Consider the following 13774-nt stretch of genomic DNA (forward strand, 5'->3'; position numbering starts at 1 on the left):
AGGAATTTGGCTAATACTTATGCGTATGCACTCATGCTTATGTGCACACACACAGGTGAGCGCACATGTGCATCAGCGCGCTCACTTGCACAGATGACAGATATTGATGCCAAATGGAATATTTAAACAGTGTCAGTGCTCAGGATCAATGCTGCTTTGTCTTTCAGCCTTCTCTGTATCCTGTGACCCTGTTCTTCTATATCCTGATTCCAGTTGCTGTCCCAGGTTGTCTGAACAACCTCTGAATTCCACCTGCACCAACCCCAGCTTGTCCTTCACCTCCGCTTCTGTCTGCTCCATTTGCTTCTCATCCACCGATTGGCTGTTTACAGAAGCCACACTCTTGTCTGCTCCTCTGTATCTGTCTTGCCAGTATATGACTGGCATGCCACATGCCTATCTTTAGAGTGGACCCTGCATGTAGTGACAGTACTTCTACTCTCCTCTAACCTACAGTGATTTCTACAAATACCTGCAATTAGCTACCAGCACAGGAAATCTCACAGCAATAATTAACTATTTGAGTCATATGCATGTCACATGAACTACTGGAGAGAGACACAAATACGTTAGTAGTAATGGGAGGCTTCCTGTGATGGGAGCTGACTGCTAATATGTGCGGAGATGGCTGCAGGTTAGAGATCAGCAGCATTGTCACTAAATGTTGAGTACGGGCCCCACTGCCTGCACACTAGCAGAAGAACCCCATAGATTTGTTTGGGGCTGGGAGACTGATCAGTCTATGGAGCTCTACTTCGCACATATGTGTTTTTTCACGTATTTCAGGACAAAAAGAGCCCAACTTATTAAACTCTAATCTGCTTAAAAAAAAATAAGCAGCTGAAATTTAATGAGCTACAAGTTTTATAAAAAATATATTGGAAGCCCATACTGCCTGCCATTTTGGAAAACCTCCTCCTAAGTCCTCATGCACACACTATGGGGTAGATTCAGGAAATAATTACGCTGGCGTATCCATAGATACGCCGCGTAATTCCAAAGCTGCGCCGGCGTATCTACTTTCTATATTCAGAAAGCTAGATACGCCGACATTAGCCTAAGATACGACTGGCATAAGTCTCTTACGCCGTCGTATCTTAGGGTGCATTCTGACGCTGGCCGCTAGGGGTGCTTCCGTTGTTGTCGGCGTAGATTATGCAAATAACTAGATAAGCCGATTCACAAACGTACGTACGCCCGGCGCAATTTATTTACGCCGTTTACGTTAGGCTTTTTCGGCGTAAGGTTGTTCCTCCCATTAGGAGGCGCATGTCGTTCCCGCGTCGGAATTTGAATTTTTTACGTCGTTTGCGTAAGTCGTTCGCGAATAGGGCTGGACGTAATTTACGTTCACGTCGAAACCAATACGTCGTTGCGCCGTACTTGGAAGCAATGCACACTGGGATATGTACACGGACGGCGCATGCGCCGTCTTTACAAAACGTCAATCACGTCAGGTCATCATACATTTACATAAAACACGCCCCCCCCTTCCACATTTGAATTACGCGTGCTTACGCCGGCCCCATTTATGGAGCAAGTGCTTTGTGAATACTGCACTTGCTCCTGTAAGTTACGGCGGCGTAGCGTAAATACGATAAGCTGCGCCGCCGTATCAGTGCGCGCCCCTACCTGAATCTACCCCTATATTACTAACGACTTAGATCAACCTGTGTAAACATGTTACATTACACTTGGGCTCCTGCAGATGCTATCTCCAGCTCAGGTACCTCAGTACAGACCTTTTAGTTAAGGAGCTGGGGAAAGTATCAATGGACTATAAGTGTGGTGACATCACAAAGCTGATGATCCACTGAGAACTACGATTCCTTCTGGCACAGTGGCAGATGAGACTTGAATTTTTCTATACAAATCTCTGTGACAAGTTTGAGTAATAAAATGACAGGAGCCAGTAGGGTGATGAATTTGTAAGTGGGAGGGGAAGGGATCGTTTGAACTTTGGGTTAGTGTAAAATGAAATATGGTCAGAAAAATTGTCTTTTTTCTTTTTCTGCTGTGTCAGAAATGCACTCATGTATTTATTTACTGAATACAGCACAGCTGTAAACTAACTATACATTTTGCTGTAAAAGGGACTACCGGAATAAGAATTTGTTGGTAAAAGAAACCATCAATTAATCCAGTGGTTTCAGCTGTGGCATATAGTATTATCATTAGAATCCCCTTCCTGCTGACACTGACAGGATGGCACTCACATAGTAACAATTGTATTTCTTTATAAACAGCACAGCACTAAGCCATAACTTCTATTTAATTGCCATCCTGAAACCCATCACAAGATATTTTGTAAAATGTACCTCCTGCCAGACTCACAGGAAATACACAACATATTTCTGTTCTGTAATACCTTCATGTTTAAAGTTGAACACCAGGGAAAGAAAAATCTTCCCTAGCATGCACGTTTATGCCTAGGGTACCAATAAAAATTACTTTTAATTAACGAATCCCTCACTACCATAGGTTTCCCCCATGCTATACAACTGATCCCCGCAGCCTTTTCTCTAAAGCTACATTTGCACCAGCAGGCTGATGCGAAATGCAGCTGCCAGCTCCGTAACTAAAGGTCTGTACTGAGGTACCTGAGCTGGAGAGAGCACCAGCAGGCTGATGCGAATTGCAGCTGCCAGCTCCGTTCATTAAAATACTATGTCGCTGACAGCTGCAGCTATACTCTGCATCCGCAAGGCCAGCGGTTATCTGTGGTGGTCACCGCTGGATGCACTTTGTGTGCACTGCGAATAGCTGCGGCCACTGGCAACCTGTCATTTTAGTGAACGGGCCTAGTTGGTCACAACAGAAGATTCCTGCCATTGCAATTTGCACTGGTGTGCATGTAGCCCAAGGCACTTCAGCAACTACAGGCACTCTGACCTCAAGTACAATGCAGGGCCAAAAGCCTATTCCCTCAATAACGAGACTGACAAGCTCTGTTACTGCGTCAAAATATGAACTGAACTTTTAATGGTTTCTTCTCAGCTTTTTATACAGTGCAAGGCATGAAAGGAACAATCAACTTCCCACCCACACATCACACCGTGGGGGCTTCAATCACATTCTTTAGGCAGACGTTCTTTCTCCGACAAGTACATTCCACACAAACAGTATTTAGCATACATAATTAGAGGTCTGGGAGCAGACCTGGATTAACACCTCTACAGCCTTACACAATGGTTAATGTAATATCTTAGGAGTCTATGCAATTAACACCTTTGAGCATCAATAGGCCTAAAGCAGTGTTATCACACAATGAAATGTCTTCCAGGCCTGACTCAATTAGCATGTCACTAGTCAGGGCTAATCATAGAATATTCTTTGCAGGCATTAAGGAATATACTGTAGATCACTGTCCACGCCAAAACAATCCAACATGTGTCCCCCATCTCCTGGCTCAATCTGTGCCCAAAAGTCACTCCTGTTACAGTTGGCTTTAAGAAACAATAATCGCTTTGCAAGTATATTATCACCTTAAAAAAAATTAAACGTTGCTACTGAGTAACAAATATTTACCGTCCACTGAGCAATAGGGACAGATAACAGTAACATATACATGCACACACATACTGTATACTACATATACTGTATATATTTATATTTTACTGTATAAAACACCGCAGTTTAACCTCACATACCTTACTGGGACAGGGGCTTTTGAAAGGGACTGCATGGTAGCCTCTTGCCCACTGACTATGGGCACTGGCATTTGAGGGAGCTACGAGCATTCAGGAAGATGTCCTGTTATATAATGCAAGGTGACATTTTAATACCACATTTAACAGTCATTTAAAGCCATGAAGGTCTCTACCAATTTGAAACTCAGTGAGAAGATGGATGTGAAAAGAAGGCTGGTTAATGAGATTTGGATAACCCTGGGTCTTCTTGAATACTGGTACCGGACTGTCTGTGGATGGACTCCCTGACTAATCAAGGCTTGGTTAGGTGCCTAGCTATTGATTAGCTTACTGTTAATTAGGTAAATGTTTAATTTGATTACTATTAGCTGCTACCTGTTCATTGTACTGTTAGACGTACTGATGATATTTAGGATAACGTGATCAAGCTCTTATCTGATTTTGTGTGGTATAAATTCTATAATAAAGAGTTCCAATTTGTATCTAAGCTAGTGCCGTCTAGTTCTTGGGTGCATCCCCCAGCTTTAATACTTGGTTCGTGGTTCCAGAGTGGAGGAAACAGTATCTTGGCGGAGGCACCAAGGCTTGGTGCCGGGCAGTCCGCCACAAAGACAAAAATACATATTTTACTTTACTTTATTTCAGTGTATTGACTACATGTATTGCTTACATTATTTTAAATACTCAGTATTTGTTAATATAATTAAAACTGAATGAACTTTAAAATAAAAGACAGATTAACTTAAAGCAGGACTAAACTTGTCAATGCTTACCTTTGATCCAATGGTCTGGCACCGGGAAGGCCCCTCCCAATTGCTGACATCTTCTCCCCGGAGTGTTCCAGGTGTTGATCTTTGGCCATCTTGGTTGGCCAGCTTGTAATGACGTCACTCCCGCACATGCACAAAAGTGCAGACTGCAAGCAGGCAGGTAGGTCTGTTTTATTGCATGTCTCTTCTGCAGTAAAGACCCAGGGCCAGATCCACGTAGATCGGCGTAATTTTAAGCAGGCGTAGCGTATCGTAGTTACGCTACGCCGCCGCTACTTTGTGAGGCAAGCGCTGTATACTTTTTTTTACTTTTACGGTGGCGTAGCGTAAATGTGCCGGCATAAGGGCGCGGAATTCAAATGACAAAGATGTGGGCGTGTTTTATGTTAATTCAACTTGACCCCACGTAAATTACTTTTTTTTTTAACGGCGCATGCGCCGTCCGTGGGGGTATCCCAGTGCGCATGCTCGAAATCACGATGCAAATAGTCAATGCTTTCGACGTGAACGTAATTTACGCAAAGCCCTGTTTGCAAACGTTTTACGCAAACGACGTACACAACGAAAAATTCAACGCTGGCCTGACGTTAACATTGCGTACGCCTCATAGACCCAGGGGTAACGTTACGCCGAAAAAAGGCTTACGTAAACGATGTAAAAAAATGCGCCGGGTGGACGTACGTTTGAGGATCGGCGTATCTAGCTAATTTGCATACTCAATGCGGAAATCAACAGAAGCGCCACCTAGCGGCCAGCGTAAATATGCACCTAAAATCCGATGGCATACTAAGACGTACGTCAGTCGGATCTAGCCCCCATTCAGTCGTATCTTGTTTTGTGGATACAAAACAAAGATACGACGGGGCATCCTAGAAGTTACGCGGCGTATCAATAGATACGCCGACGTAACTTCTTTGTGGATCTGGCCCCCTGTCTGCTCACAGCTTAACATTAGCATTTATATTCACTTCAATGTACTGTATTAATTACACATTGGAAACTATAAGCATTTTTATCATGCATAGATCTAACTGTACATGTCACTACAAGCTAAAGGCTATGCATATAATATAGCTTAGTTTATGTCAATGTAAACCTCAATACAGAACTCACAAAATAGGAGAGATCTTAAGTGCATAATATGTCTATGCATCTGCCTAGACAATATGTGTTATGCACATGCCACTGTCACCGTCATGTGAAGCATAGCAGTGACGCAAGGCACCTATCAGAACAATAGAACTTGTGATAAGGCTTGTTGGACTTTAGCCTTCACTAAAGCATATGTGATACATTAGTGCTGCAAATGACCCTGCCTCCTGTTCAGGCAATTCAACAAGTGCTTAATGGGAGGAGATAGCTGCTACCCATAAATAAAGCTGAGAGCTGAATTGGAATAGAAGGTTCAGCTCTAGTCTTTGCTCAGCTCTGCTCTGCTCTCTCCCTTCAGCACCGTAATAACCATTAGCACCATGGACAGCGGCTTTCTCAAACTGGATGCTGCAGAGTTCTTGGAGATTTGGCAGCGTTTCGACTCTGATGGTAAGCAAATTATATTATATTTGTTTAAGTGGATTTGAACTAGGATAATAATACACACAGGAAAAAAAAAGAAGGTTTAATCTAAGCACATAAATAATACTGCGTGCATATAATGTATAAAATGATGCCTATCTATATAAACACTTGGATAGACTTTGTTTAAGTTTCAGGTGCAGGGGCATTAGACCTGCTTTTGGGCTGTAACATGAATAGATTTTTTAATAGCGATGTATAAAAAAAAAAAAAAACGTAAAGCAGGTCTTAAAAAAGCCTCATACTAGTCATCCATTTTACAAGAGTAATTAGAAATCTCTAGCCCTGTGATTGAAGTATAAATAAAAAACTTCAGTCAAATACAGAAAAAGTCATGTCTATTTGTGTCCTAATAGTTTTCAAAGTAAGGTATTTTTATAAGTAATGCAAATGCTATGAGAATGACAATATGCATTTCATTTTAAAAACATGCTCTTAGGTTAATTCGTTTTTGTCTACTTTGGCTCTACTATGTGTGAGTATGAATGTGAAATAAAGATATGTATGCATGTGGGATAGGGACGTTAGATTCTGAGGGCCAGATTCACAAAGGGGATACGCCGTCGTATCTCTGTTTCTATCTATGCGACTGATTCATAGAATCAGTTACGCATAGATATCCCTAAGATCCGACAGGTGTAATTGTTTTATACTGTCGGATCTTAGGATGCAGTACCGCGGCCGCCGCTAGGGGGAATTTGCGTCGTAAACCAGCGTCGGGTATGCAAATTAGGAGTTACGGCGGATCCACGACGGATTTTCGCGTTCGCTACGTCGCCGCTAGTCTAGTTTCCCGTCGCAAAGTTAGTCGTCGTTTTAGGTGCCCTAACTTTAGTCAGCAAACTTATTGCTGTCTAAAGTATGGCCGTCGTTCCCGCGTCAAAATTTAAAAATGAACGTCTTTTGCGTAACATGTCCGGGAATACGGAAGTACGCTACGCGCGTCGCCGTTCAAAAAAATTACGTCACGGCGCGCAAAGCACGGCGGGAGTTAAGAAACGGAGCATGCGCAGTAGGTCCGGCGCGGGAGCGCGCCTAATTTAAATGGCACACGCCCATTTAAATTGGCCCGCCTTGCGCCGGAGGCCGCCGGCGTAGTTTTCATTGCAAGTGCTTGGTGAATCAGGCACTTGCGATGAAAAATTGCGGCGGTGTAACGTATCTAGGATACGTTACGCCGCCGCGATTCTACGTGAATCTGGCCCTAAGCTCCTTGAGAGCAGGGGCTGGTGTGCATGTACCGTATGTAAAGCACATAAACTGTTGGTACTATAAAAATACATGTAATAATAATAAAAAAATTATATATATATATATATATATATATATATATATATATATATATATATATATATATTATTACATGTATTTTTATTGTACCAACAGTTTATGTGCTTTACATACGGTACATGCACACCAGCCCCTGCTCTCAAGGAGCTTACAATATTATATATATATATATATATATATATATATATATATATACATATACACTATACACACACACATATATATATATATATATATATATATATACACACACTATATGTGTAGATAGATAGATACTGTATGTACAGTGAGGCAAAAAAGTATTCGATCCCCTGCTGATTTTGTATGTTTGCCCACTGACAAAGAAATGATCAGTCTAGAATTGTAATGGCAGGTTTATTTTAAAATTGGTAGACAGAATAACAACAAAAATATCCAGAAAAACTAAGTTAAAAAAGTTATAAATTGATTTGCATTGAATGAGTGAAATAAATATTTGATCCCCTATCATTCAGCAAGATTTCTGGCTCCCAGGTGTCTTCTATACAGGGTAATGATCTTAGATTGGGAGCACTCCCTTAAAAAGGAGTGCTCCTAATCTCAGCTTGTTACCTGTATAAAAGACACCTGTCTACAAAAGCAATCAATCAGATTCCAATCTCTCCACCATGGCCAAGACCAAAGAGCTGCCCAAGGATGTCAGGGACAAGATTGTAGACCTACACAAGGCTTTGTTAGTGGGAAAACATATAAAATCAGCAGGGGATCAAATACGTTTTTCCCTCACTATATGTATTTATACCATATACAACACAATGGTATATACTGAAGGTTCTGTACTTGCTCATTAATAAAAAATTATAGACGTAATCACTGCAACATTTTTACTCACATTCCTCTAGCAGTTGACAGTATAACTTCACTAAGTAGATTATAAAGGCAAAGTAATTTCCATTTCTGAGGAAATAGGATGTAATTTACTTAGTAAAAGACGTCCAATCATCGGAAATATCAGTGTAAAATACCTTGTATAACTCATTATTGTTGACCTGGCCTCACCCTCCAGATCAGTCTTCTATTATTTTATTTTTTCACATTAAGGACATGCAGAGCACAGTTTACTTAATAAGGGAGATAAAACAGTAAACCTAAATAGACAAATGTATTTCAACTTTCATTATTTAGAGCAATCAGAACAATAACACATAATTGTTGATTGGTTTACATGCATTATTGCATCTGGCTTATTCTTATTTAAGGAGCCAAATAGTTGATTTTATACATAACTGAAAATAGATAAATTCTATGCTTGTAGTTACTTACTAGTTTGGGACTTATATGTAACAGTCATTTTTATGGAATTCAAATATATTTTCTATGTATTTAGACAATGGTTACATTGAAGGTAAAGAGCTTGATGATTTCTTTTGCCACCTTCTTAAGAAGCTGGGCACGGTAAGTAACTTCTATCTTCTACTATTATGGTGTAGATTTCATTGATTGTTATTGATAACTACTAGTTTTATAAATACATTTGTGAATGTATATTTGTCTAAGCATTTGCAGTCTGTACTTAAATAATGGTGTCATGTAATTATTTATGTAGGATATTACATTACAAATTGGTAGCATATAATTGTGCATACAATATAATTAAAAGAAAGGAGCAGCATTCATATGTACATTAAACATCTACTGTATGTATGTGGGTATTGTGCATATTTATTTCACACATTCTTAAAGTGGAGTTCCGGCCACAATTTCACTTTTTAAATATAAATACCCCTGTAATACACAAGCTTAATGTATTCTAGTAAAGTTAGTCTGTAAACTAAGGTCCGTTTTGTTAGGTTGTTACAGCATTTAGACACTTTATAAAATAGAAATTGACTGGGGCCATCTTAAGTGTGGGCATCATGAAGCCAGACTGTATGACTTCCTGGATTTCAGCCTTGCAGATCTAGCACATGCTCAGTGCTGCACAAGCAGTGTCAGATCAGGTTTCAGCACCTGTGCTGTCCAAGTCACATGATTCTTTGAGACTGGGGAGTGCACAGACTCCTGGAAAGTTACACCCACTACATTCCCAGAAGTCTGTGCGGCGTAGGTTAGAAAGCATTAAGCACCTAGGTGCAGGAAGTGGGAAGATTAACTATTCTGCCTAGCAACAACACTTTGAAGGCATCTAAAAAAAAAAAAAATTTTCGTAAAGGACTAATGAATTTTTTTTAAAACTACTGATGTAATGTTATATTTATGGGTGGAACTCCACTTTAAGTGCAAGCTTAATAGTACTGAAGGACGTTCTTCAGGTTATATCTTTGTTGCATCACTTGACAAAGATTAACCTGTTACTAGTTACCAATAATATGCTATGGCTAGCAAAGTGTCAAGTATGAAAAATGATAAGTTTTCTTAATTATTGCTTGATTTGATATATTATTTAAATGTTGAATTATGAGATATAGTCAGAGGGGCAGATCCACGTACCTCGGCGCTTCTCTCCGTCGGGCGCAGCGTATCTAAGATACACTACGCCGCCGTAACTTTTTTTTTCAAATCCACAAAGAATTTGCGCCGTAAGTTATGGCAGCGTAGTGTATCTTTGGCGGCGTAATTGCGTGGCATTCAAATCTCTGTTATGGGGCGTGTTTTATGTAAATACGTTGTGACCCGATGTAAACGACGTTTTTTTTTAACTACGCATGCGCCGTCCGTGGGGGTATCCCAGTGCGCATGCTTGAAATGAAACCGGAACAAGCCAATGTTTAAGACGGTGACGTCATTCTACGCAAATCACTATTCGCGAACGACTTACGCAAACGACGTAAAAAATTCAAAATGCGAGGCGGGAACGACGGCCATACTTAACATTGAGTACGCCTCATAACAGTAGCTTTAACTATACGCCGGAAAAAGCCGAATGCAAACGACGTAAAAAAATGCGCCGGCTGGACGTACGTTCGTGGATCGCTGTAACTAGCTAATTTGCATACTCGACGTGGAATTCATCGGAAACTCCACCTAGCGGCCGCCGAAAAATTGCATCTTAGGCCCCGTACACACGACCAAACATGTCCACTGAAACTGGTCTGCGGACCAGTTTCAGCGGACATGTTCGGTCGTCTGTACGGCCTATCGGACAGGTTTCCAGCGGACATTTGTCCAGCCGACCGTTTTCCAGAGGACAAAAATTTCTTAGCATGCTCAGAAACATGTCCGCTGGAAGCCTGTCCGTCGGACATGTTCGGTCGTCTGTACAGACTCACCGTACATGTCCGCTCGGCCGAAAGCCCTCGCATGCGTCGAAGTGATTCGACGCATGCGTGGAAGCATTGACCTTCCAGGGCCGCTCACGTCGCCGCGTCATCGTTGCGGCGACGGCACGGCCACGTCACCACGTATCGTGTCCGCGTGGATTTCTGTCTGATGGTGTGTACAACCATCAGACAGAAATCTCCGAGCGGACATGTCCGTTTTCAGCGGACAGTCCGTCCGTGTGTACGAGGCCTTAGATCCGACGGCGTACTAAGACGTACGCCTGTCGGATCGATCCGAGATGCCGTCGTATATTGTTTTGTAGATACAAAACAAAGATACGACGCGCAAAATTTGAAATTACGCGGCGTATCAAGAGATACGCCGGCGTAATTCTTTTGTGGATCTGCCCCAGAATCTATTGCTATTTAAATGAATGCTTTGTTGGAATATGCATTTGAAAATGTTGAAAGAAATTGCATGTTAGTAGTAAAGTTGTATCTATTTTTACCATAGTAGCAATAACTTGGTACCTACATACTTGTTACAGCGGTTTCTGTGACCACAAATTACCTACAACTAGAAAAGATAAATAGACACATTTATAAAGATTAATAGGAACTGCTACTGATGACTTGTTTATGATGGTGCAGGATACAAGGATCCTTCTTTTTCTACCTGGCGAGCCACTAATCCAGAAAAAGAACATGCATATCAGATGTTGGACACCTGTCGTGTACATGGTTGTTCCCAGTCACTGATTTGTCATGTATTGAAGTAAAGATAAGAACGACAGCCTGGGAGTATTACCTTCATAAACAAGTCAGTGATTGCTGCTCTCATATTTATATCATGCCAGGTTGCATTTAATAGAATAGGAACCTACAGAGCAAGTTATAAATGGCCACACTTAAAATTGACCTATCAGCAAGTAAATTCACAACATGTCACATTGTACAGCATCTTTATAGATAAAAATGAAAATTTATTAAAAATCTATTTTGAGCTCCACTCAATGGCTTTGCCTAGATTAAGAGGATTTCATTATTAAGCTGCAGACAGGAGTAAGCATTTCCTCAGTCCCATCTGAACAGTGAACAGACTGTATGGCCCCTTTCATACGATCGGCCCGCTGGGATCCGTCTGTCCATTTTTCGTGCGGATACGAGCGGGCCATCCATTGACTTCTATGGGCTGGCGGATGTCAGTGGAGATGTGTCTGCTGACACCCACCTGCCATCCGATCCATCAAGATCCGCTCAAAACAGACCGGTGGCGATACGTTCGCCATCCATCCAGCGGATCGAATGAAAATGGACATGTTGTCCACTTTCATCCGATCTCGCCATAAAGAACAGCGGGGCTCTGACAGGTCCGTCCCTGCACAGTGAGCAGAGAGGGACCTGTCATTCGCCAGCTCAGTGGGGATCATCGGAACGATCTCCTGCTGAGCTAGCAGAGTCTGTCCAGAGGATCTGCCCCGTGTGAAAGGGGCCTAAAGCCTCCTATACAGGATCAGATTATCCAACGGGAAATGTGTGATGACAGGCTGTTTTCGGAAAATCCAACCATTTGTACGCTCCATCGGACAATTGTTGTCGGATTTTCCGCCAACAAATGTGGGATAGCATGTTTAAAATTGTCTGCCAACAAATGTGCGTTGATTGATTATGCGATCGTGTGTACACAAGTCCATCGGACAAAACTCCAAAGTACAAACACGCATGCTCAGAAGCAATGCTTACCGTAACACAACATTTGCAGAAGTTGCCCAAAGGGTGGTGCTAAAGAGCTACGTAGTTTCTTGTTTGTTGGCTGACAATTCTTTGCCGTTTGTATGCAATACAAGTTCCTGGCCAATGCCCTTTGGACAAAAGTGCTACGCTTTGTCTGCAGAAAATCTGATTGTGTGTATGAGGCTTAACACTGTAACTTTGCAACAAGTCACAAGGTGAGCATGTACACCAGGAGCTGTTCTGTGGTAGACAGCTTCTCGCGGCCTCTCACTTGCAGAAAGCCCGATGTACCAAAAGGTCCTCATTGCATTCAAACAGTTTCAGGCTTTGTTCACACATATGCGAATTGGATGTAAGTTTCCCTGCATCAAATTTGCATGACAGGGGAGTGTGACTGGCTCTCAATAGAGCCAGCTTACCCAGCTCTGGCCTGCATTGAAAAAGGGTCCTGTGCTTCTTCTGGTCCAATTCAGGCAAACATTTGGACCTGATTCACACCTGAATTGGTGAACAGAGACCCCATGCTGCGAACCCGCAGCCGCAGCATGTGTGAACAGAGCCTCAAGCCTGTCGTGGGATTTAAAACCTGATTAATGATAAATTAATAGAAACACAGGAATTAGCACAGACCAGACATCAGAAAGCAGACACACATGTGATGGGCATTCTGGATTCTGGCTGCAGCTGGCAGTATATCTTGGTTGGCATCAGTTGGCATCAGTAGATAACTTATAGATTTCACCTTTCATCTGAAACTGCTTGTTAAGGCAACACCTGTTGTTGATTTAGGTTTAGAGTTTCCCTTTGCTGGTAGATTCCTTATATACTTGCATATTGTACAGATGTAAAAAAGACAAACAATCATAAATGAGAATCATTCTATAAAAGTCTCAAACTCAGAAATATAAATAGAGGGGATCATTTATTAGGATGATGTTATTAGCACTCAGGCACTATAAACATCAAAGGACAAACAAAAAATCAAGTCATTTTTCCTTAAATAGGAGCTTGGATATTAGCTTTTTCCGGCCTCCCCTATGGTGAAGCACAAAGCCTTGCCAAGCCCTTTTGCCATTAGGAACCATAGCCCAGGCAGGATGACGCTGCGGTTTAGCCATGAGTTGGTCCAGCTTTACTAGCACTATATTGTGTGCTTATCTGAATTTACACTGAAGTAAATGCACATTGTGATCTCATTGAATATAGTACCTAATAATAGAGGGGATGTATGATAAGTTACTGTTAATTTTTAATGTGTACATATTTTGATTTATTCCAATTATACTAAATACTTTTGGTGACATTATTTGCATGATTGCACTGCCTGGCATTGCCCTCTTTACTTATAGAGATTATCAATTTCCCTTCAAGTTGCTAAAAACCCTTCTTGCTAAACGACCACTGAGATAAATCCTGTTACGAGATAAGCCTCCAAGACACTGCCTTGTGTCTAGGGTTGCCACCTCATCCCTTTAAAAAGGAACACATCTGAATTACACAGGTTCTGAGGCTAATT

The 13774-nt window shown here is 41.6% G+C and overlaps 1 protein-coding gene across 1 annotated transcript in view; it reads left to right on the forward strand.

Moving 5' to 3' along the window:
- Positions 1 to 5792: 5792 nt before the first annotated feature.
- SCGN (secretagogin, EF-hand calcium binding protein) overlaps positions 5793 to 13774 on the forward strand; it is a 107465-nt gene continuing 99483 nt past the window's right edge. The window contains exons 1-2 of the mRNA XM_040353825.1: positions 5793 to 5962; positions 8652 to 8719. Coding sequence (XP_040209759.1) covers positions 5893 to 5962; positions 8652 to 8719 — 138 coding nt within the window. The 5' untranslated portion in view covers positions 5793 to 5892. The remainder of the gene's footprint in view (positions 5963 to 8651; positions 8720 to 13774) is intronic.

This window comes from Rana temporaria, chromosome 5, assembly GCF_905171775.1.
Source record: "Rana temporaria chromosome 5, aRanTem1.1, whole genome shotgun sequence".
Taxonomy (NCBI): domain Eukaryota; kingdom Metazoa; phylum Chordata; class Amphibia; order Anura; family Ranidae; genus Rana; species Rana temporaria.